Source organism: Chiloscyllium punctatum, chromosome 10, assembly GCF_047496795.1.
Source record: "Chiloscyllium punctatum isolate Juve2018m chromosome 10, sChiPun1.3, whole genome shotgun sequence".
Classification (NCBI taxonomy): domain Eukaryota; kingdom Metazoa; phylum Chordata; class Chondrichthyes; order Orectolobiformes; family Hemiscylliidae; genus Chiloscyllium; species Chiloscyllium punctatum.
The window spans coordinates 86,233,419-86,260,470 of NC_092748.1; the positions used below are offsets into that span (position 1 = coordinate 86,233,419).

At 39.8% G+C, this 27,052-nt stretch overlaps 1 protein-coding gene across 1 annotated transcript in view; it reads right to left on the reverse strand.

The window, feature by feature from the left end:
• Nucleotides 1–17,419, reverse strand: part of nxph2a (neurexophilin 2a) — a 152,349-nt gene extending 134,930 nt beyond the window's left edge. The window contains exons 1-2 of the mRNA XM_072579718.1: nt 16,261–17,419; nt 15,983–16,131 (exon numbers count right to left, since the gene is read on the reverse strand). Coding sequence (XP_072435819.1) covers nt 15,983–16,042 — 60 coding nt within the window. The 5' untranslated portion in view covers nt 16,043–16,131; nt 16,261–17,419. The remainder of the gene's footprint in view (nt 1–15,982; nt 16,132–16,260) is intronic.
• Nucleotides 17,420–27,052: the final 9,633 nt, after the last annotated feature.

The window sequence follows — 27,052 nt, forward strand, 5'->3', positions numbered from 1 at the left end:
CGTGTTTTCCTAGAATGATAATGAGAGAAAATATATACCAGGCATACACAGAGCAGAATCAAATACTAAGTGAGCCTCACAGACCTCATTGGAAAACTTGAAACATGAACAGATACCATCTTTCAGTCAAGAATGAAAAGTGTACAGGTGGAACTCGAAGCAGAATTTCTACAGTTTAGCAATTAGTAAATATAGAGTTATATTCAGCACATACATAATGTCAGCCTAAATGTATTGTGCCGCAATGATATAATGGAAGACATCTATTCTCATGATGAATTACATTTTTAAACACAATCTATTCAACCAGTCCTTAAGTCTGTGAAAAATTAATTAAATATGTCAGTGAGAGGTTCTGAAATTGCTGGTGGGGACAGCACAGCAAGATTGTCAGGAATAAATAAAAATACATGAGTTTATACCTCAAATTCAGAAAGCAACCAATGCACCATTAACCAAAATGCTCATGCTATGTCAGTGCCCCTCGCTATACAGCTGAAAGGGAAGGTTTTTAGATAGAAGAAAAAGGTAGAACAAAAAAACATAGTATAGAAAATATTGTGCGGTATTCAGGATTCCTAAAGAATGGTTGTCAACTGCAATCTACTGTTTCCTAAAATGGGTAGGAGGGAGATATGCATGGTGCATGACTCCCTAAAACAGTCTGCAGCAACAAATGGGAATATCTACTTTAAATAAATGAAAAGTGTGAAATGAAATCTCTATTACAGTGGAAAGAAACAACAATTCACATCCTGAAGGAATGAGACACAAACTCAGTTCTCACTCTGGTAAAGAGAGGTTGAATCACTGTTGTTGATAGCTGTTGCAACACTAAAAGCTGTTTCCATTACTAATTGCTAGATAACCATTCTGTGGTAATTTTAATGGGAGATTAAAGTACAAAAAGAGTGTAAAGATAAACCCAGAAACTATAGACCAGTCAGATTAATTTCAGTGGTGGGGAAACATCCAAAAACAATAATGTGGAATAAAATCAATGACCATTAGATACAAGGAAGTTAAAGAAAGCAAGCATGGATTTTCTTTTAAGGAAAAGTCATATTTAACTAGGTTGTTGGAGTTTTTTGAGGCTGATTCTGTTGATGTGATGTACAAGGACTTGCAAAAGGTGTTTGAACATATCACCCAACAACAAGGCATCCATCAGCAAGCATGTCACTTCCTAACTCAAAACATGTCCACCAGGTGCAAGGAGCACGTCAAGAGTGTGATATAATACTCCTTATTTGATTGGATGCAGCTCCAACAGCAGTCAAAAAGCTTGACACCGCCTGGACAAAGCAACCCAATTAATTGACACCCCATTCACATATGCTCACTGACTCCATCAATGACATGGCATGGCAACAATATGCACAACTTACAAGATGCATTGCCAAACTTCACTAAGGTTCCTTCAACAGCACCTTCCAAATTCATGATATTTACCAACTAGAAGGAGAAGTGCAACAGATAGATGGGAACATCACCATCTATAAGATTACCCCGAAGTCATTTACCATCCTCATTTGGAAATATATCATCATTTCTTTCCCTTTCATTGGTTCAAAAGCTGGAAACCCTTCTGTTACAGTAATGGGGATGCACCTACATCAGATGAACTGCAGCAGTTCAAGAAGGCAAATCCCCACCCCTTCTCAGGGTAATTAGAGATAGGTGATAAATCCTAGATCTTGCAGCAAAGCCTAGATCCTTTGAATTAATAAAAAATACAGATGGCTGAGCAAAACCAGAGTTCATTGATTATAAGGTTCAGCAGCAACATGATTATAGAATTGACTGAGTGATGTGATAAAAGCAGAGATGTACTACTAAGACTTTATAAAGCTCTGGTTAGGCCCCATTTGGAGTACTGTGTCCAGTTTTGGTCCCCACACCTCAGGAAGGACATACTGGCACTGGAACGTGTCCAGCGGAGATTCACACGGATGATCCCTGGAATGACAGGTCTAGCATATGAGGAACGGCTGAGGATACTGGGATTGTATTCATTGGAGTTTAGAAGATTAAGGGGAGATCTAATAGAGACGTACAAAATAATACATGGCTTTGAAAAGGTGGATGCTAGAAAATTGTTTCTGTTAGGCGAGGAGACTAGGACCCGTGGACACAGCCTTAGAATTAGAGGGGGTCATTTCAGAACGGAAATGCGGAGACATTTCTTCAGCCAGAGAGTGGTGGGCCTGTGGAATTCATTGCCACGGAGTGCAGTGGAAGCCGGGACGCTAAATGTCTTCAAGGCCGAGATTGATAGGTTCTTGTTGTCTAGAGGAATTAAGGGCTACGGGGAGAACGCTGGCAAGTGGAGCTGAAATGCGCATCAGCCATGATTGAATGGCGGAGTGGACTCGATGGGCCGAATGGCCTTACTTGCACTCCTATGTCTTATGGTCTTATGGTCTAAACAGAATAATGGTTGATGAATGTTTCTTGTCTGGAAGAAGGTGGACAGTGCAGCTGTCAAGGAGTCTATGTTGGCCTTCACTCTCTCTAATATATTTTTATCACCTTCACAGTGGACAAATACAACATTTTATACATGATAGAAAACTTCAAAACATTGTAAACTTTAAGAATGATAGTGGAGAATTTCAAGGAACATTGACAAGTGCTGGAATGAGCAGACATGTGGCAGATGATGTTCAGTGTGGAGAAATGTAAGGTGATTCATCCTGGTAGGATGAACATAGGAAGGGAAGATAAAATAAAAGACAGAACTCTAATGTGGTTACAGCAGCAAAGTGACCTGAGTGTATATTTGCAAAAATGATTAAAGCTGGCAAGACAGATTGAGAGAATGATTAATAAAAGTCCTAGGCTCTGTTAAAATGGAGGATATGCAAAACAGGAGCGTAGCCTCAGCTTAGGTATTGCTTCCAGTTCTGAATGCTACACTTTAGGAAGGAGGTGAAGACATTGGAGAGGGTGAAGAAGAGTTTTACAAGAATGGTTCAAGGGATTAGGAACTGCAGTTTGGAATATAAGTTGGGACAATTTACTTGAAGAGATGAGTGAGAAGGGATCTGATATATTCAAATTCATGAAAGGTTTAGACAGCATACAATAGGAAGAAACTGTTCCCACATATGAAAGGATCTAAAACAATAAGGTACTAGTTTAAAATGACTGGCAAAAGAATCAAAACTAATATGAGAAAAGGTTTTGCCATGCAGTGAACAGTTATGGTCTGGAACAGCCTGCCTCTGAGTGCAGTTGGGGCAGGTTCAATTGCTATGTTCAATAGGAAGATTGGTTTTTGAGCAAGGATGGCGTGCAAGGCAGGAGGACATCATTCATGAAATGCACATTTTAGAGAGCTGGTGCAGCTACTACGGGCCAACTGGCCTTTTTTATGTGGTACAACAATTCTGCAATTCTATGAAATTCAATTTTATGAAAATGACAAGGAGATTAAGGGTGAAATGCCATTTTTGTGAAGCAGCAACTAGTGACAATTTGCACAGGGCAAATATTGGAGATCCAGATTTGGACTCAAGTGTCAGCAGATATCCAACACTGAATTAAATCTATTGCATCAGACTCTGCTGGTAAGTACCAATGTCTGGATGATGCACACTGTTATTAATATATTAATCATTTTGTAAATTCAGAGGATTAAGCCATAAACCTATGATTTCAGAATAATGATAAATTGCAGCTTCATAAACCTTAACCTTCTTGTGCCTTTTATGATATAGCATTTCCAAATTAATTGCTCATTAAAATTGCCACAGAGAGCTCAGTTTAGGAATTAATATAGTAACCTAGTATGTAACTCTGAATTATTATCAATGACAGCCAATCAACCTGCCTTGGTCAGAAAGTGAACTAATAAGAGCATGGACTCTCACTTCTTCACATTGTAACTGATACTGGAAATTTTAAAAATGTCAAATTTCTCATTACTTTTGTTATTTTCTAATTACTTTTGTTATTTTCTTTTTATACATAGAACATTACAGTGCAGTAAAGGCCCTTTGGCCCTCGATGTTGTGCCATCCTATGAAACCAATCTGAAGCCCACATAACCTACAATATTCCATTCTAGTCCATATGCCTATCCAATTACCTTTTAAATGCCTCTAAAGTTGGCAATTCTACAACTGCTGCTGGCAGTGCGTTCCACGCCCCTACTACTCTCTGAGTAAAGAAGCTACCTCTGACATCTGACCTATATCTATCAGTCATCAATTTATAGCTATGTCTCCTCGTGATAGCCATCACTGTTCACCTGATCTAACCTTCAGATGATCTTATGTTTCAATAAAGTCATTTCTCGATCTTCTTCTCTCTAATGAAAACAGCCTCAAGTCCCTCAACCTTTCCTCATTAGACCTCCCCTCCATTCCAAACAACATCTCTTCTGAACCCTTTCCAGAGTTTTCACATATTTCCTATAATGCAGTCACCAGATCTGCACGCAATACTCCAAGTGTGGCCACACCAGAGTTTAGTGCAACAGCAGCACAACGACATGGTTCCGAAACTCAAACCCTCTTCTCATGAAAGCTAACACACCATATGCCTTCTTAACAACCTTATCAACCTTGGTGGCAACTTTCAAGGATCTATGTACATGGACATAGAGATCTCTCTGCTCGTCTATTCTATTAAGAAGCTTACCATTAGCCCAGTACTCTGCATTCCTGTTAATCCTTCCAAAGTAAATCACCTCACACTTTTCTGCATTAAACTCCATTTGCCACCTCTCAGCCCTTCTCTGCAGCTTCTCTATGTCCCTCTGTAACCTACAACATCCTTCTGCACTATCCATACCTATCCACAACTGTACCGACCTTAGTGTCCTCCACAAATTTACTAACCCATCCTTCTATGCTCTCATCCAGGTCGTTTATAAAAATCACAAACAGCAGTGGCTCCAAAACAGATCCTTGCGGAACATCAATCGTAACTGAACTCCAGGGTGGATATTTCCCATCAACCACCACCTTCTGTCAGCTAGCCAATTTCTGATCCAAACCTCTAAATCGTCTTAAAGCCCAGCTCTCCACATTTTGAGCAGTAGCCTACCATGGGGAACCTTATCAAACGCCTTACTGAAATCCATCAACTGCTTTACCCTCATCTACCTGCTTGGTCACATTCTCAAAGAACTCAATGAGCTTTATGAGGCACAATCTACCCTTCACAAAATCATGTTGACTATCCCTAATCAACTTACTCCTTTCAAGATGATTATAAATCCTATCTCTTATAACCTTTTCCAACACTTTACCCACAACCGAAGGCTCACTGGTCTATAATTACCCAGATTGCCTTTACTCCCCTTCTTGAACAAGGGAACAACATTTGTATTTCCTCCAGTCTTCTGATACTATTCCTGTAGACAATGATGACATAAAGATCAAAGCCAAAGGCTTGGCAATCTCCTTTTCCTCCCTAGCTTCCCAGAAGATCCTAGGATAATTCCCATTGACCCAGGGGGTTTATCTATTTTCACACTTTCCAGAATTTCTAATACCTCGTCCTTATGAGCCTCAATCTCATCTAGTCCAATAGCATGTATCTCAGTATTCTCCTTGACAACATTGTCTTTTTCCAGTGTGAATACTGATGAAAAATATTCATTTAGCGCTTCCCCCATCACCCCTGACTCCACGCACAACTTCCCACTACTGCCCTTGATTGGCCCTAATCTTACTCTATTCATTCTTTTATCCCTTATATACCTACAGAAAGCTTTAGGGTTTCCCCTGATCCTATCAGCCAACAACTTCTCATGTCCCCTCCTTGCTCATCTTAGCTCTCTCTTTAGGTCTTTGCTGACTACTTGTACCTCTCAATCGCCCTAACTGAGCCTAACATATGCCTTTTTCTTCCTCTTGACAAGATATTCAACTTACTTAGTAAACCACGGCTCCTATGCTCGACAGTTTCCTCGCTGCCTGACTGGTACATACTTATCAAGGACATACAGTAGCTGTTCCTTGAATATGCTCCACATTTCTATTGCAGTTTCCTTTCCCATCCTATGCATCCTAAATCTAGTCTAATCACATTGTAATTGCTTTTCCCCAGATGTAGCTCTTGCCCTCCGGTGTATACCTATCTCTTTCCATTGCTAAACTAAACATAACTGAATTGTGGTCACTATGACCAAAGTGCTCACCTACCTCCAAATCTAACACTTGGCCGCATTCATTACTCAGTACCAAATCTAATGTGGTGTTGCCCTTGTTGGCTTGTCTACATACTGTGTCAGAAAACCCTCCGACACACATTGACTGACCCATCCAAAGTACTCGAACTATAGTATTCCCAGTCAATATTTGGAAAGCTGAAGTCTACCACAACAATTATCTTGTCACTCTTGCTCCTATTGAGCATCATCTTTGCTAGTCTTATCACTAAATTTCTGGAACATTTTGAAGGCCTATAGAAAACTCCCAACAGGGTGACCTCTCCTTTCCTGTTTCTAATTTCAGCTCATACCACCTCAGTTGACGAGTCCTCGAATGTCTTTTCTGCAGTCATAATACTGTCCTTGACTAACCGTGCCACACCTCCGCTGCTTTCACCATCTTCTCTGTTCTTACTTAAACATCTAAATCCCAAAACCTGCAACAACCATTCCTGTCCCTGTTCTACCCATGTCTCTGAAATGGCCACAACATTGAAATCCCAGGTACTGACCTATGCTGCAAGTTCACCTACTTTATTCCAGATGCTCCTGGCATGAAGTAGACACACTTCAAATCAACTTCTTGCTTGCTGGTGCCCTCTTGCGACCCTGAAACCTTATTTCAGACCCCCCCTACTCTCAACCTCATCTATACTCAAACGACAATTTAAGTTCCCATCCCCTTGCTGAATTAGTTTAAACACACCCGAAGAGCATTAGCAAATTTCACCCCCACCCCCCCCCCTCCCCCACGACAAGATACTGGTACCCCTCTAGTTCAGGTGAAGAACATCCTCTTTGTAGAGGTCTCACCAACCCCAGAAAGAGCCCCAATTGTCCAAGAATCTATAACCCTCCCTCCTACACAGTCCCTGTAGCTACATGTTCAACTCTGCTCTCTCCCCATTCCTCACCTTGCTAGCACGTAGCACAGGCAACAAACTAGAGATAATAACTCTGTTTGTCTTCGCTCTAAGCTTCCACCCTAGCACCCTGAATTTCTGCCTTAAATCCCCATCCTTCTTCCTATAAATGTCATTGGTGCCTATCTGGAACAAGACTTGGGACTGGTCCCCTCCCCCTCAAAGATCCTGAAAACATGATCAGAGACATCAAGAACTCTGGCACCTGGGAGGCAACACACCAACCGTGAGTCTCTTTCGTTCCCACAGAACCTCCTGTTTGTCCCCCTAACTATGGAGTCCCCAATGACTAATGCTCTGCTCTTCTTCCCCTTCCCTCTGAGCAACAGGGACAGACTCTGTACCAAAGACCTGTGCCCCATTGCTTACCCCTGCTAAGTCATCCCCCCAACAGTATCCAAAACGGTACACTTGTTTTCGAAGGCAACAGCCACAGGGGATCCCTACACTGCTGCTGGTCCCCTGATGGTAACCCATCTACCTTCTTCTTTTACCTGAGATGTGACTACCTGCTGTAACTCCTTTCAATAACTGTCATTTCTATTCCATTTTGCTTTCTCTTGCTTTATGTCTCTTTCTATACCTGATTTCATACTCAATCACCCACTTATAATTCACACTCATCAGCCCATCCTCAGTTTATTTCTGGAACAAGTGTCCCAAAAGAATTTTTATTCTTACCACACCATTGTCAACTTACTCCCAAAAACATTATCCACCCAAGAGTTTCATTTTTATTTATTCATGGGATTTGGACATTGTTGGGCAAGCATTTATTGCCTGATTTTGATTGGCCTTGAGAAGATGGCCTTGTTAAACTGTTGCTATCTATTTAGTGTAGGTAGACCCATAATGTTGTTGAAGATGGTTCCAATAGGTTGGCCCAGTGACACTGAAGGAATAGCAATGCACTACCAAGTCAGGATGCTTCTTTTGAATTTATTGAATAATGAATACATTAGTAACAGTATGCATTATTCAAGCACAGATGCCAGTGGACTTTGGCCCAATACATTTAGTCAGGATGGTGACTTGCAAGTGGTGGTGTTTACATGTATCTGCTGCTCTTATCCTTATGCAAGATTGTGGTCATTGATTTTAGAAAGTTTCTAACAAACCTCAGTGCCTATCATGTGGACTACTTTGTCTTGGATAGCTTTGAGCTGTATGAATGTTGTAGGAGCGGCAGATTTCCAGGCAAATGTAATATCTTCCATCACACCTCTAACTTGTGCTTGTCGACAGTGGATTGACTTTAGGGATTCAGAAGATGTGTTAGTTGCTGCAGGGTTCTTAGCTTCTGCTTTTGTATCCACAACGTTCACACGGCAAACGGTTCAATGTCTACTTAATGGTAACCCTCAATGTCTTGATAGTGGCAGAAGAGGTAATGGTTCACTTTGAAGTCTAACTGGGTGCAGGTTAAAGTCTAACTGACCAACCACAATATGGAATGCCCTGGTCCAGAAAAAAAAATTGGCCCAATTTTATTCTATGTTTTAATTTGTGATTATTGATTAGTGATAACTTCATGAAGAAATGACTATAGTTGCTACGGAAATTAGCTCGGAGCCAAGTTTCAATTCTACTTTTGTTAAGAATCCATTGTTGTAGCTCTGAATTATTGATTGAAATTAATGACCCTTCAAGTAGATTCCTAAATAAAATGTTAAAGTGCAAACAATTATAGCTTTCATCACCTTTGCATGTATTCTCTGTGACAGTGAATCTCAAAGTGGTTGGATAGTTACTTGCATTTTACATCCTTTTACAATCACAGCCAAGATCAGAAACTGTTCTGCATTACCCTGGTGATCATAAAAAAGGAAATTGATCATAAAACTATTTAAACATACAGATCAATGTTTATTTTATATGGTTACATCAAAACAAACTGCAGGTTTAAACCAAATTGATTAAGATTCACTGCAAATTAGTGAGAATTGATGACTAAGCCTTAACTTGTGGAGATGTGCTGCTCTTTATCTTCCTTTTCACAACTCGTCAGTTCAGGTATGTTATTGTAGCCAGCTACGGAGGGGCTGACATTGAGATTTGGAAAGTTGACAAAATTTATTGAGTAATTGTCACTTTTCATGTGCTGCGTTGTTATTTAACATAATTTACACCATCACAGAGTTCAGTAGTTGCCAATTGATGAGACTGTTCATAAAACTATAAAGTTTCATTGATTTTGATGATGCTGAATTTTGCAAGTGTTTCAATTTATAAGTTGCTTTCATCAGGAAGTCAGCACATGGCATTTTCTTTATCTTAGTGATTGGTGTCTGCACATTCTTAAATAAAACACAGGATAAGAGTCATGGCAAAAGCCAGTTCCAGGCACCTACCACTTAAAAAATAACACTTGCCTCATGCATCTCCTTTAAACTTCTTCCCACCTCACCTTAAACCTATGTCCCCTAATATTTGCTGACACATGGTCTCAACTTTAGTATGTATGGAAGCACTACGATTGACATTTGTCCCCAAAGTTAGAAAAGGAGCAGAAAGAAAATTTAGCCAATGTTCCAATACCTGATCATTATCCACTAACCACGTTGAATTGGAAAGTGGATATCAATGATATGAATCGGTTTGACATATGATGACTTTACACGCAAACAACTGTAACTTCATCTGGAAGATTACAAGTGACCATGAAACTAGCATGAAGCACCAGGATTAGAGTAGGAGGTTTTGGGGAAAAGAGACAATTCTATTGCAAACATGCAGGTAGTCAAAAAGAAATATATCTGCATATATACTATGCTGAAGCAGTTCAAAAACCAAGAAAAATACATATTATTAGCATTAATAGCTTGGGCTTAGTGAAACAAGAATGATTTTTGGGAACATTTTAATATCATCACATCATGAGCTGGTAAACATTATAAAAGAAAATGTTCTTTACTGAGTCCTTTAATTGTAGAAATAAAAGTGGTGAAGATTTCTGAGCTCACTTGGCTGGATGGCTGTTTTGCAAATAGAATGATGCCAACAGCATGTGTTCATTTCCCGCATTGGCTAAGGTTACTATGAAGATCCTGCTTTCCCAATCCTGCCACCTTACTGGAATTGTAGTGACCCTCACAATCAGCTCTAACAGGAGAGCAGCCCAATGGTTGATTGGAACAATGGTAGCTTTACCTTTACTAATCAACGACATTTATAATCAGATATGGTTAGATTTCAACCAGAAAAAAAACACTTCGATGCAGTCAAAGACAAGTGGGATTCAGATGAAAGAAAGCCTAATGCCTTGCATTAAAGAATGGTTGAGAGTTTAAGCATTATACAAGCATTGAACCCTTCATAAATTTGACAGATTTATCTGAAGGGTTCAATGCTTGTGTAATCAGGAATGAAAAGCCAATTTATTGGTACTGTTGTAAGAATCAGTCATATGTCCTGATTTGATTTGGCATTTTACAGGTCAGTCATAGTCCCTTGTTGTTTAATGATTCAAAATGCAGCTACACCAACCTGGATTCTCCAGCTCTCTTAAAAAAAACTGTTTTGTAATATTCCTGCTTAGCTCATTAATGAGTGCAATCTTTAAGGCAATATAATGCAAAGACGATGCTTTTGTTCAAGTGGTACGATGTTGGTGGAAAACAAAGGAATGTAAACAGGCTACTGCAATGCTATTCTTCTACATCTCGAAACTGCAGTAGAAAGCTCAGCCTGTGTTATCTCAGTAAATGCCAAAATAAATTCGAAGAAAACACAAAATGAATTGCAAGAAAGCTCCATTATATTAATTTTGTTATTGGACTTTTAGATATTTCAGTTTTATTGAAAAGGTAGATATTAAAATGTTGATCCTGACAGATTATCACTCTGGTTTAAATAAAATTCTAATTATTTAACTTTTAAAGTCTACAAATGAAATAAGTATTTAAAGAGGGGCATACTAGACCTATAATAAATGACTAATGTTTGGCAAGAAATGTGTTAGAAAATAGAATTATAGATTAGCACAGCACAGGGGACTTTGAGGCTATGATCCAGGGATACTAAAACTGACCTGGAATAAACATAACATTCAGGCAAAATAGTTAAATATAGAATGCCCTGAGTTTTATGTCTTGAGTGAAAAGAAGAGGCATTGAAAAATCCTGAACGTTTTAAACTTTTGATGCAGTAGCTGAGGCACATCATGCAGTATAATAATATTATAAACATTATAATATTGTAATTTTGTAAACATGAAGATATGTAAGTTCTATCTGCTAAAGATTTATTTCAACATCAAGCATGCAATTCATTAAAATATTTCATATAGTAAAAATTAATTGAAAATCCTGCACCAGAAAAAAAAAGTATCAAAAATTTATCCGATGACAATATTGCTGTTTATATCCATTATCAATTACTGGCCTTGCAATATTCTGCCTTCACCCAGAAAAGCCACATTACATATTAAACAACATGATTTACCAAGATACAAATCAATGAGATAAGCAGATAATCCATAATCAGTCACATTTGTAATAATTTTGTTAGCACAACTATGAGATTAAAAAATCATTTGTACTGCGACTTTACACTGAAACTCTTCATTTCTGATTGTTCCTTTTCTTGTTAGATTATTGATAGTGTAAAATAATAGTGACCATAAAGATGAAAAATATGTTGCTGGAAAAGGAGAAGGGCTTATGCCCGAAACGTCAATTCTCCTGCCCCTTGGATGCTGCCTGACCTGCTGCGCTTTTCCAGCAACACATTTTTCAGCTCTGATCTCCAGCATCTGCAGTCCTCACTTTCTCCTAGGTGACCATAAAGATGTCCTGAATACTTTTCAAGTCTTATTCAAATGGCATGCTTATTGAACAATTGTAAAACAACAATGGGATATTTCTACCAAATGAAGGTTCAGCAACAACTTTTGATGCATCAGATGAAAATAGAGTAAAATTATTCAAACCATCCTTTACATGGTTGCTACCATGTTTACCATTAGTGATTAATATTATTTGAACGGCCCAATTCCAAAATATTTTGTAATACCTGTAATTTGAAAAGGTCTAAGTAATCACCTTATTTTATTCGCGTTTCGTGATCTACACATTTAACGATATACAAAATGCTGTTAGATGCAAAAGATAGGGGCAATTTTTAATACAAGACTGTGCACAAATGATCATTGCTCCTGACCAAAATTATCATAGAATTAGCTTAAAGCTAGTCTTAAAGGAAGATTCTTATTGGTTGGCAACTATTACAAAAATGTTCCATTTCGCTCGGTCTTAGTGCCTCATTGTTCTGTATCAGAGCTGCTGCTGTGAAGTCAACAGATAACAAATAACTAGCAATGCAAATTGCATGCAAATTCCTATAAGAAAATGTAAAATGCCACACATCGATAATGAACTACTTCAAAGACATCCAATTATCTAGATTTTTGGTGCACCAGGGTCCATTTTCACTGTTGTTTTTTTTTCTCATCTGAAAATAGTCCCCAGGGTGCTAAAACCTATGAATATCAAGAACTCTTCTCAGTTCATTGTTGTTGGAATTATTAAAGGAGTATTATTGTCCATATATTTCAAAAATAATCCCTAAAACACATTTTCCACGATCCAAGACCAGAGGCAAGGTGCTACAAATTTGCGACTGAAATATATTGAGATGAATGCAACATTCCATAATTTTCCATGTGAATGAGTGCCTTATTACATTATTTGTTCAGGACTGTTGATCACACATTTAGACTTTTCTGTTGAACAAATCAGTGCATTCATATTTTAATCAGTGCACCTTTTTGTGGTCCTACATTTTCCAAGATGCAAATAAATTACAAGTAAACATTTTTGTACTGTATTTCATTCATTTCTCATGAAAGACTCAGATTCAGTAACTGAACCCTTAGATCGGTAATTATTCATTAAACATTTTGGATGCAAATGTACTTTTGAAATTCATCACTAGATCAAAATATGTCAAGCTATTTATTTTATTGTAAAGTCACAGAATTATACAGCACAGAAACAGACCCTTCAGTCCAACACATCCATGCTGACCAAGTTTCCTAAACTAAACTGATGAATTATAGCTATTTTGTTGATGTAATAGTGTATTCTGGTACACACACATATGAAGCTCTGTGTGTGATCACAATATAGTACACTCACAACATGTTAGGATTAATTGATTCTGTTTCTCAAACATTAAATCTTGCAAAATGATCATTTTAGCATGTCAGCTTTGAGGTTCTAAAGATTATTGGATGAAAGATTTTCACAATGCTAAATAAATCCACAGCCTTACATTACACAATATAAGTAAATTGCTAACAGACCTATCAGGAATTGAGTACAGGACAGAGAAATTGGAGAGATTGTTCATAGCAGCTTGGGTTGACAAATATAGCCTGAAGTTTATACCCAAAAGCACAATCTATATCAAAAATCAATAGTTAAAGCACATAATTGTTCAAGTATATTTACAAAGGTAGACAATCTTTCAAGACTTATTATTTGCAATTGTTACTGGAGAAAGATGGTCTACCTCCCCGAAATTGCACTGTGGGGAAATGAACTGTGTAATACAAAGCCATATGATCAGAAATGTCTTCTGCTCATGTCCTTTGTTAAGTGACTTGGGATGACACTAATATGCCAAAATAGTTCCATGCCTTGTTAATTGACAGAATGGAGGGCAGGACAAGGAAATACTGTCAGTAAGGTAGCATCTGGGGGTTCAACTTTCATTTTCTTATGATTGAATAGTTCCCCAGTACAAAATTCACTCACATCAACCACCCACTTCAGTAAGGCATCAGTGATGATGAGATATCACCTTCAATAGCATCACATTCCAAATGGGGTGTTGGCTTCAGAAAATTTTCTGAAGTGGGAATAAGCAAGATGTTACTAGTATGTAGAAAATATGGAGGCCATCGCAACAACATATTGACCAGTTTCTCATCGAGCTGTACTGTTTGATGAATGGGCACCATGAGTCTGGGCCAACGTGCAGTTTAGATTCATTTGAATGCTCTGGGAAAGAAATTATTACTGCAACATGATAAATCTGCCTGCAAGTGACTGTGGATGGATGGCACTGCCTAATTAGCGCTTGCACTGATAAAGGGAAATGAAAATGAGCCCCTTGATGGTGTACAGAAATTCTAAAATTGTTTGGATAGTTACATATTTTCAAAACATGAAAAGTGTAGAGCTGAAGTATAATTTAACCATCAGTCGCAGTCAGATTATCGTCAATTTGGTCAATGAAATATGACCCTGTCAGAATTCCATAATTTCATATCCCTCACCAACTTCTTTACTAGTTTAAAGGAACAGGTAGACAAATATTGGACCGTTCTCAAAAAAGACCTTTACAACACCAACCCCGTTGGCTTCCTCTGCGGCAGGCAATGTATCGGTCGCATTTAGAACTCTACTGTTGTGGGTTTTGCATTTCAAACGTTGTATTTAATTAGCTAGAATATTGTAGCATCATCAGTTCTGGGCAATAGCATATTCATCACTGCATCCTTATCTGTACGACGGGATAAACTGTCCCGAGAATACACCACGGGCGAGCATCTCGTTGAGTTGAAAGCAAGCATTATCGTTAGGCAATTTTTGTACGTTAACTAATGAATCCATGCGCAAGAAATAAATAACTAGAAAGGACAAACGCCTCCTGGAAAATAGAAACTTCAAACCATAAAGCTGCAAGTTATGTTGCGCACTTCGGAAATTCAAATGGTTGGGAGACGCTTACGTGGCAAGAGGTCTGGTACCTTGGATTTAATGAGTTCTACGGGAACTTCGGCCTTTTCTAACGCTGGAAGTCGTTTCCCAGCTAGACAATGGGAACGGTATACCTGCTGTTTTCGATGGTCTCTTGAGAATGTCTGGCCTTGGAATCAAAGTGATGGATGCTCGTATTCTAAGACTGGACGTGGTTGAAATCGGCAAGTAATTTATTTCTCACATGGAAATTATCCAAGAGACAATATTTGAAACCCAGGATTGCCTCGGTCTGTAATGCCTCAGTATCTGTAAAAAGTCTCCTCACAATTTAAAGCAATTTGATTTGAAACTTTGGTGTGGAGAAGATTGGAACAAAAGGCTAGCTTATTGAATGGAAGGGCACGGATTGGAACACGGAATCCCTTATCTCTCGGCTGCAGCTCTGTAATTCATTGCCGTGATAAAGCACCAGGGTAGAAAACATTACAACACTGACACAATCCAAAAACGGATTAGATTCTGACATAAGCTTGCTCAAAACCTAATCAATCAACTCCTTGCTGTAACATCAGAAACCAGTGCTTAAGTAGAGTGCTTAATCTCCGCAAGTTGCATTACTGAATTAGCAGCGACCGTGTCTTTGAACAAAGTAAAACACATTTCGCCGATTGGACGATCCGAGTCACTGAAGGTTCGACTTTAGCAGTTCGAAGGAGCGGACCAATATTCCCAGAGAATTATCTTCAGGCTGCCAAACCGGGAAGCCCATGACCAAACAAACCCAATATTTCTTGGGACAGCACTCCACAGTGTACCCCACCATTTGAAAATAACTTCCAGCAAACCCTCGCAGTCATTAAACGTGGCCATTGAGAGAATCCGACCACGCCAAGTTATTAACCGCAGCCAAATGAGCTGCGTCCCATTCTCCGTGAGAATTAACCAGCTCCTGACATTAACAGGGGGAATTAAAATAAAAGAGGGGCGCTCACATCCAGGGGAGCACGGGGGCTGTAGTCACTTTACCAAAAGAACCTGATTCCACACCAACGCCACTTCCACAGTATCGATCGGTGCTCTGTCTGCCCAAAGGTTACTAATGAATAATGCCCCACACACTCAGATTTGTTTTTTTTTTAAAAAGGAAAAGTTCTCAATAAAAGCACCGTGTAAATAATACTCACCGTGTGAAGGAAGCATTGAAGTAGAACGAGAAGGAGCGGATGATGAACGGGATACCTCATCCTGGCTTGCTCTCTCTGAAGTGCTGCCTCTCACTCGGCTCTCGCATATATCCAGTGTTAGGGATGGACAGGAGCAAAAGGAGCGGGTCCTGCACAGAGACAAGGAAGGGGAAAGGGATTTTTTTTAACACAAAACGAAACACCGAATGCCTTGCTCTCTGGCGAAGTTCAAGTCTTCGTGGACAGTAATAAAATTCAATGAGAAACGCGTGTCTTACCGTCACTTCCAATTTGACAAACGCTCCCGCCTTAAATCTGACTGAAGATTTGAAAATCCCACAGGGTTTTTATTTTCTCTCTATCCTCACCACTCTCTCGGCGATGGAACAAGTTAGTTAACACATTTTTGCCTCTCCGCACTCTTATTTTCTCGGAGCGTGTAGAGTTTTATTTTAGTTTTTTTAAAAAATGTTGCTTGTTTGTTTTAGTCTTCCCTCGCCCCAGACTCAGGTTTTGCTGGTGAATTTGACTATCCGACTGACTCCGTGCAGCCTTGGGATGTTGCTGATTCCCGGTTTTGCTCCAGTGGCTCTAACACACGCCCACGTGGTAATTCTGAAACTAGAGAGAGTCACACACACACACAGCAATGATATTGCCTCTGAATGGGACTACAGTCCAGCTCCCCATTGTCACTGACACCCCGATTGATGACCCCTGCAATTGAACCCGGCCTGGCGAGTCTCTGCCACTCCTCTGTGTTATAGATGTGTGTTACCGACCATCAGGAAAGGGCTTTAAACCGAACGCAGTTGCAGCATCATCTCTTCTGCAAAAGTACTGGCTCCACACTAGGCTCAGCACCGAGAAAGTGAAATGAGAGGGGAGGACAATCGCTCAAATTGCCATCATTTCCCCATTTGGCTGACCCATGGTTCTATAATTCCCAGACTGCTCAGATTAAAGCCACACAATATTCCCCGCCTCAGATTGATTACACACTCGTGATTTTTTATTTTTAATGAGATGCAGTGCCTATCCCAGACCCAAACCTTTCCTCTGGAACTGTCCACTTTATCAGATTTAATTTTGACCGAGAATGAAGCTGTTGGCTCCTGCTCCCGTCCACGGTGATGGGGAACAGCTTGCCATGAAATCCATCCTGAGTCAAGGGCACTTTCAGTTTGCAAGCCTATGTATTTCTCAACTTTAACGTCGATTGAACGTCCACCGTTCAAAGATAGGCGCTGTTTATCCGGCCGAATGGTCACCCATCTCAAGGGAGTTGTTCCTGCTTGTAACACGTTGCTTGAATCTTGGGCGAACTTCTGCAGCCTGACAGTTTGCCCTGTCAAAGGGTTAACTCGTCAATGACAGGTGCTCACCATCAACTACTTGCTTGACTTGCCACTTGACTGTATAACAATCCCTGCCCCATCCCACACTCCCAAAGGTTTGAGGTTGAAGGCAAGTATGCGGGGATTTGGAATATTTAATCCGAATCGAGTCAGGGCAGTGTGCCGTTAAAATAAAGGCACTCCATCAGCGCAATCTAGCGGTCAGTCTGGGATGTACATTACACTGACTTCATACTGGGTTCAATCTCGGGATTTTTATTACCGGCTGTCTTCTGTTGATTCTGCAGTCTGTTTTTATATAGGGTTTTATGCCGTAATAAATAGAACATATCCAACAGGGAACTGTAGGAGGATTGGATAATTTGTGACCATTACTCAGTAGATTCTGAGATGAAATTAATAGATAATAAACTTAACCCATATGTTTAAATAAAGAAATGATCCGATTGCTTTTTTCCCCCAATGTAGTGTGGATCATTACAACCACGTAGTTTTAATGATCCCAATAGAACTGATAAACCGAACTGACTGTTCCGTGGGAAATCTAGTAGGTATTGTTTCGGAGATTCCATCCAGAATTAAAACAAAAACTAAGGATCAAATTCATGGCGGTGTCGTCATTCAAAGAATCGTATTTAACAGAGGTACAGAACTGAAGTGAGGTTTACCCCTTTAAAGATCGAAAAGGAAATTTCACTGGGCAATCCACGACAGCATCTCCAAGATAGGAGATTCCTGAGCTTTCCCACTCATTTCCTGCTAATAGTTATTCAAGAAACGTTAGAGGATTAAAGATCTGTTCAAATTAAACTGAACGCCTGACTAAAATCACTGACACCTCCAACTATACCTCCCCCGACCTCTGACCACGACACCCACTCAAATGGCCTCAGTGGACCCAACACAATGCCGAAAGAGCTACGGAGGCTGCAAAGCAGAAATAAAAACAGACATTGCTGGGAAAGCTCAACGGCTCTGGCAGCAGTTGAAGAGAGAAATCAGAGTTAACGTTTCAGATCCAGTGACCCTTTCTCAGAAGGTCAGTGGGTAGAATACTGCAGCAAGTAACTCACCTCCTGAATCCCCCAAGGCACAAGTCTGGAGAGTGATGGAATATGTCCCATTTGCCTGGATGGAGGCAGCTCCAGCAACACTCAAGGGCAAAGCAACCAACTTGATTGCCACCAGATTCACAAACATCCACTCCCTTCACTACCATCACTCAGTAGCAGATACCTACAAGATGAATTGCTGAAATTCACCAAAAATCCTTAGAGAGCACTTTCCAAATGACCACTTCCATCTAGAAGGACAAAGGGCAACAGATATAGAGGAACAACACCACCACAAGTTTCCCTCCTATCAACTCATCATCCTGACTTGGAAATATATTGCTGTTCCTTCAGTGTTGCTGGCCAGAGTCCTGGAATTTCCTCCTTTAAGTGGAAGTGCCTGTGTTGGACTCGGTTGGACAAAATAAAAAATCAGACAACACCAGTTTATAGTCCAATAGCTTTCAGAGCACAGCCCCTCCATCAGGTCACCTGGTGAAGGAGTTACGCTCTGAAAGCTTGTGATTTCAAATAAACCTGCTAGACTATAACCTGGTGTTGCATGATTTCTGACTGCCTCCTTTAACAGCATCGTGAGTCAACTTAGAGTCATAGAGTTATGGAGATGTACAGCACGGGAACAGGCCCTTTGGTCCAACTCATTCGTACTGACCAGATATCCTGAACTAATCTCGTCCCATTTGCCAGCACTTGGCTCATATCTCTCTAAATCCTTCTTATTCATGTACCCATCCAGATGCCTTTAAAATGTTGTCATTGTACCAGCCTCCACCACTTCTTCCGGCAGCTCATTCCATCCATGCACTACCCTCTGTGTGAAAAAATTGCATTTTAGGACACTTTTATAGCTTTCCCCTCTCACCCTAAACCTATGCCCTCTAGTTCTGGGCTCCCCCACCCCAAGGAAAAGACCTTGTCTATTTATCTTATCTGTGCCCCTCATGATTTTATAAACCTCTGTAAGGTCACCCCTCAGCCTCTGTACTCCAGGGAAAACAGCCCCAGCCTATTCAGCTCTGGCAGCATCCTTGTAAGTCTTCTGAATCCTTTCAAGTTTCACAACGTCATTTGTATAGGAAGAAGACCAGAATTGCAGGCAATATTCCAAACGTGGCCTAACCAAGGTCCTATACAGCTCCTATACTCAATGCTGTGATCAATAAAGGAAAGCTTAAGGACTGCAGAGATTCAAGAAGGTAGCTTACCACTATCTTATAGAACATAGAACATAGAAGAATACAGCGCAGTACAGGCCCTTCGGCCCTCGATGTTGCGCCGATCAAAGCCCACCTAACCTACACTAACCCACTATCCTCCATATACCTATCCAATGCCCGCTTAAATACCCATAAAGAGGGAGAGTCCACCACTGCTACTGGCAGGGCATTCCATGAACTTACGACTCGCTAAGTGAAGAACCTACCCCTAACATCAGTCCTATATCTACCCCCCCTTAATTTAAAGCTATGCCCCCTTGTAATAGCTGACTCCATACGTGGAAAAAGGTTCTCACTGTCAACCCTATCTAACCCCCTAATCATCTTGTACACCTCTATCAAGTCACCCCTAAACCTTCTTTTCTCCAATGAGAAAAGTCCCAAGTGCCTCAGCCTTTCCTCTTGTCAAGGGCAACTTGGGATGGGCAATAAATACTGGTCAACCCAGTGATGCCCATGTTCCATGAGTGAATAAAAATGTGATAGATTTAAATGAGGAATAATGGCAGGAAGATCAAGTGGAGACTAAATGCCAGCATAGACTATTGGGCTGAATCATTCATATGCAGGCAGCCAGTGAGGCAAATACAGGTAGTTCTGCATAACACATCTTTCATTAATGTGAATTGGCTGTAATGTAATTGGGTGAATAGGGAACGCTGTTTCTAAAATGTGAACTTTTAAAGTGTGTGTTGAATATAACGTGATAACAGCAACATTTTAAATGTATTTGTAATACGCTGTATTTTGTACAGTGTGCTGGGTCACAAAGGAACACAACCATCACTTCCTGGAAGAAATACTTGTAGATGAAGAACCAGGGACATAAGAAATCTTTGCAGTCAAAGTGGCCAGTGCTATTAATTTGGCTGATAGTGACTTACAATATTTGTTACACAATTAAGCTGCTGTTAGTAACTACCTAAAATTTCAAATTCAATTATAGAATAATTACATCACAGATGCTATCAAAACACCTCCAGCAGCAGGTGGCAACTGGAAGGGAGGACACTGAGTAGGGGAGCTGGAGAAGTCAAGTGATCTTCTTGGATGATAAAGGATCATTGTCAGAAAGCAACTTCATGGAGAAAGGGAAAGAAAAATAAAAGATTTCTTCAAACAGATGTGAACTATAGGGTTAATTCCATATAAGTACTCCTAGTTGAATCTTAATTTCCCTCTCGTTTATTAAGTCCTGATACTAGCGGAATAAAGAATCCCTGCTTCATGATCTTCAGGCCATCTGTATGCTCATTGTGTTACACAGAGGATGCTCTTCAGCCTGTCATGTCCATGCTGCCTTTCTGCAAGAGCAACTCAGCTGGTAGCATGCTCCACTCCTCTCCATCAAATTCTTTCATCTCAGGTGTTTGTGTTATTCCCCTTTGAAAGACGCAATTGGGTCAGACTTCATACAGTAGGATTCCTCAGGGGTCAGTCGGAATGCTTTTCTTGATATCTAGATTTGCTGAAAGAAAGCATACTTTCAAAATTTCCACATGATACAAAACTTGGAATTATTTTGAACTCTAACCACCACCATGCAAAGAAAGGTATCTCCTCATGATTTCTCTCCACAGATGCTGCCAGACCTGGTGACATTTTCCAGTGATTTGTCTTTATCTCCTTATGCTTTGCTGGTTCTAGTGTCATTCAACTTATATTGGTGTCCTCTGGTTCCAGAACCTTCCACTAGTGAGATCAGTTCCTCTCTATCCACTCTAAATAGACCCCTCAGGATTTTGAAAATGTTGATCAAATATTCTTCTCTCTAAGGAGAGCAACCCTGTCTTTTTTCAATCTGTCTGCATAAATTAAGTCCCTCATTCCTTGAACAATTTATCAATTTTCTGTGCACCCTTTCTAACTCATTCACTTTTATATTCTTCCTCGAGTATTGTGCACAAAACTGGACACAATATTCCACATGGAGCAACATTTTATAAAGACTCATCATTGCTTCCTTGCTTTTGTACTCTGTGTCTTTATTTATAAAACCCAGAATGCCATATGTCTTCTCCCAGTCTGCCCTGCCACCTTCAATGACTTGTATATTTTGACCTCAGTTTTTTTCTGTTCCTGGAATTGTATTTTGTATTGCCTTCCTTCATTCGTCCTCCCAGAATATATCACTTTTCTGCATTAAATGTTATCACCCACAACATTTCTATACCCTTTTGAAGTCTATCATTATCCTTCTCACAGGTCACAACTTCCAAATTGTGTCATTTTCAAATTCTGAAAATTGTGCTCTGTCTACATCATTGATATGCATCAAACATATCAGTGATCCCAGTACTGCCCTAGTGAACCCCACAGAACAGCTCCTTGGAGTCTGAAAAACAACTAATCCTGCTACTTCTATTTCCTGTCATTCAACTAACTTTAAATCCATGCTGCAACACATCAATCACATTAACCAAATCAAACCCCATCGTTATCTAATCAGAAATCTCAATCAAGTTAGATAAATACAATTTGCCTTGAATAGACTTATGCTGACATTCCTTAATTAACTCACAATTCTTCAAATGATTATGAAGTTTGGTACCTGATTATCATTGCTAAAAGCTTATTTGTCACTCAGGTTTAACTGACTGGCCTATAGCTGTTGGGTTTATAGTTATGCCCTTTTTTAAAACAATAGCGTAAGTGCACAATATTGTGATTGCACATCACTTACATCAAAGAAAAGAGATTCTAAGTGAGCATATGTAACCAACTAATTCCAGGATTGCAGTTTAGGGTTGCCCATTAGAGGGCTGTACAAATTCTGGCCCAAAGCAGTGACTGTAAGCTTATTGCTAGTGAGACTTGGAAAGGAACAACCCTTTCATTTTCAGAGCCATTCAGCACTTAACCTCATTACATCCTTGGCTGAAACAAGGACAGAAGAGCTGAACTCCAGTTTTGAGTTGAGAGTATTGACCTTAACATCAAGTAAGCATTTGACTAAGTGGGGCATCAAGCAGCCCAAGCAAAACCAGAGTCAATGGGAACTGGAGGAAAGCTACATTAGTTGGTGTCATTTCTGGCACGTAGGAAGATGGTTGTGGTTATTTGATGTCAGTCATCTCAGCTCCAGGACATCTCTGCACAGCTGAAGATAGTGATTCAATTATCTTTTGAAGATCACAACTGAATCTGCTCCCACCATACATTCTTCAGTGCTTTCTTGATGCTCACTACTCATTCCATTTAAAAAATCCTCATTGAGTACTACTTCTTTTACTAATCATCTTAGACTAGTGACCTCTTGATCTCGATTCTTCCTCCAGTGGTTACTGTTTCTCACTATCTATGGTAGATATTAATCTATAAGCTATTGTTAAGGAGTGAGTTCAAACAGTTTTTGACAGTGTCTTTATAGAGCCTGAGGACAAATAGTGTTTGATATGTTAAGTATGTAAAGTGGAAAAAAATCTGCAATGAAAATGTTCTTTTCAATAAATGACAGTGCAAAATATTAAATAATATTAAATACAGGTTTAGTGCATAAATATCCTGCAGCATATTTCAGTGATGGTAATGTACATGACAGTTACATTAAAATAGGCCAGTTAACTAAATGATATAATGTTTGTAGAGAGTGAATGCATGAGGTAAAGTTATGTTGCCATACATATTTTCACAACTTTCATTTAATAAAATCCTGAATGAATCTATTTAAGAAATTGCAACTGATAAAAGTTTCAATAGAACTTTATAGCACTGAAGTTTCAACATTTTGAATCAATGTGACAAGAAAATAAATTCAACTAGGAGCTCAGCCCCTTTGTGAACTATCATTGTTAACTCTTTAAACATTAATTTCATTGTGAGAAACAGTCATATGTTTAATGTAACATTAAAAAGTAAACAGAGAACTCACAGGAGTGTCCAGTACCAACAGCTGGGAAAGAATTATTGGATTCACATTCTAGTCACAATGTTGATCATGTAGGTAATAACATGTAACAACAAATGTGTGCCCATGTGTGAAAAAAGCTGTTTGATTTATATATGCTAATATTATATCATTTGGACTTTGGATTTTAAAAGGTATCAGATCAGATATTGTATTTCGAAGGGATTTAATAATGAACAAGGTCATTTTCTAGTTTGGTCCAAATCATCATTTTAAACCATTTTTCCCAGGATTCAATAATGAGAGGTCACACTTTCAAGGTGAGTGGTGAAAATGTTAAGGGGGATTCATGTGGCAAGTACTTTACACAGAGGGTGTTAGGTGCCTGGAACGCATTGCCAGCAGAGGTAGTATAGGCAGGCACAGTAGATTCATTTAAGATAAGACTGAACAGGTGCATGAGTAGATGGGGAGCAGAGGGATACAATGCTTAGGAATTGGGCGACGGGTTTCGACAGTAGATTTGGATTGGCTCAGGCTTGGGTGGCCGAAAAGCCTGTCCTGGGCTGTAAATTGTCTTTGTTCTTTGTTTATTAGGTGTCAGAATGTAGGCCTCTGAGACCCTCTGGGGTATTAATGGAAGTTTGTTTATGTTATGGTGGTTTACAACAGCAGAGGGAGAACATTGAAATATACCCGGGCGGCATGGTGGCACAGTGGTTAGCACTGCTGCCTCACAGCGCCGGAGACCTGGGTTCAGTTCCCGCCTCAGGCGACTGACTGTGTGGAGTTTGCACATTTGCACGTTCTCCCCGTGTCTGCGTGGGTTTCCTCCGGGTGCTCCGGTTTCCTCCCACAGTCCAAAGATGTGCAGGTCAGGTGAATTGGCCATGATAAATTGCCCATAGTGTTAGGTAAGGGATAGATGTAGGGGTATGGGTGGGTTATGCTTCGGCGGGGCGGTGTGGACTTGTTGGGCCGAAGGGCCTGTTTTCACACTGTATGTAATCTAATCTAATTTAAAAATGATCAAGAATTTATTTTGGCTTAGAAAAACCCAGAGATTGAAAACTTTTTGAGCAGTTTGAAGGAGAAACAACTAGATTCAGAAGCAGGCTTCCTCTCTCTTAGGAAAAAAGGAAACTATTCAAATCAGGAATGCTTGTTAAAAATACACATTGATTATTTAAAGATTAGACAAGTCTAATGGTAAGGTCCCAGGGAGTGTTGCTGAACAAAGAGACCTTGGAGTGCAGGTTCAAAGCTCCTTGAAAGTGAAGTCGCAGGTAGATAGGATAGTGAAGAAGGTGTTGGTATGCTTTCCTTTATTGGTCAGAGCATTGAATAGAAGAGTTCGGAGGTCATGTTGCAGCTGTATAGGGTGTTGGTTAGGCCACTTTTGGAATATTGTGTGCCATTCTGTTCTCCTTCCTATTGGAAGGATGTTGTGAAACTGGAATGGTTCAGAAAGGATTTAGAAGGATGTTGCCAGGGTTTGAGGACTTGAGCTATAGGGAGTGGCTGAACAGGCTGGGGCTGTTTTCCCTGGAGTGTCGAAGGCTGAGGGGTGTCCTCATAGAGGTTTATAAAATCATGAGGAGCATGGATATGATAAATACAGAAAGTCTTTTCCTTGGGGTGTGGGAGTCCAGAACTAGAGGGCATAGGTCTAGGGTGAGACGGAAAAGACATAAAAGGGACCTATGGGGCAGATATTTCATGCAGAGGGTGATGTGTGTATGGAATAAGCTGCCCGAGGATGTGGTGGAGGCTGATATTGTTGCATTAGTTACCAGGCATCTGTATGGGTATATGAATATGAAGGGCTTAGATGGATATGGGCCAAGTGCTGGCAAATGGAACTCCATTAGGTTGTGATATCTGGTTGGCATGGACAAGTTGGCCGAAGGGTCTGTTTCCATGCTGTACATCTCTATGACTCTATGGCTCTGACTTGTGTGAACACTCCAGGGAAAGGCCTTACAGTTCACAGGACAGCAACTGAGAAAAAAAATGCTGCCGAAGGAAGCCTGGTGATTTTCTGTCATATTTACAGATAGCACACATTGCCACTACAGTGTGTCAATGGTGGGCAGATGTCATTGTTTGTAGATGTGATGCTAATCAAGTGGGTTGCTTTATTCTGGATGGTATTAAGCTTCTTGAGCTTTTTGGAGCTGCACTCATCCAGACATGTGGGAAGTATTTCATCAAATTCTTGAGTTGTGCACTGTGGATGGTTGCCAGGGGGTATGTTGCTCCCTGCAAGGTTCCTAGCTGTGCTCTTGTAGCCATGGTATTTAGATGTTTAGCCAAATCAGTTTTTGTTCAATGGCAACACCCATTTAGCACTGGTCTAAATTAATGGTCAAGGGATGATGTTTAGATTCTGTCTTGTCAGAGATGGCCTATTCCTAGAACCTGTGTAATGCAAATATTACATAACATCAATTAGCCCAAACATGATGTTGTACAGGTCTTGCTGCTTATGAGCATGAATTGCTTCAATAGCTGAGAAGTTGTGAATGGTGCTAAACATTGTGTCATCATCAATTAACATTCCCACTTCTGATGTTATGACAGAGGGATGATCATTCAAGAAGCTGCTGAAGATAATTGGACAAAACATTCAGACTCCTGAAAAGAGTAAATATATAAAATGATGAATTTTTAAAATCTAGCAATAAAAAAACAGACTAAGCAATAGTCAACATTACAGGCTTTCCTGTCACTTTTTATGTAATCATCTTTTTATAAATTCCAAACTCCATTTATTCTTTTGTCAAAATCCTCCCCTATTTAATTTTCTCCCATGTTTTCTAGTCCTGCTTTTTGTTTTTTTTCATTCATGAGACATGGGCATAGCTGGTTGGTCAGCATTTATTATCTGTCCATGATTGCTCCTGAGAAGGTGGTAGTGAGTTGCATTCTTGCACCGCTGCAATATATGTGCCAAAGGTTGATCTCTTTGATGAGACATTTACATGCAGTTAATGTAATTCTTCTGAATTTTCAAAAGGCCTATGCTGAGCTACCCATTATTAGACTTTAACAGAGAATGTGGAGTAGCTTTAAGACAGAAACCAGAGAGTGGAATAAACAATGATTATTCACAAGGTGGGAAGTACCGCTGCCCGAAGTTTACTGCTAGGACTGCTGCTGTTTAATGCTTAATATCTGGGACTTGAGAATCAAGAACACAATTTCTATTTTTGCAGCTGACATCAAAATGGAAGGGAATAGTCAGTACTGAGAAGGACTGAAACCAAATGTAGGAGGACATTAAGAAACTTACAGAATGAGCAAATACATGGCAAGTTAAGATCAACAAAAATAATTATGAAGCAGTGCATGCTACAGGCAAAATAAGGAAGTCACTTATCACGTCGAAGATGCAAGTCTAACTAAGGTGAAGAAACATCTTCCTTCCTTTTCTCTTTCCTTTCTTCTTTTCTTTTTTCTTTTTTTCTTTCTTCCATCTTTCCATTCCATTATAATCACATTTTTTGACATAATGTTTTGACTAAGCTTTGCTGCGTCCATGACATTGTGCTCAGGAGGAAGCAAACTGCACT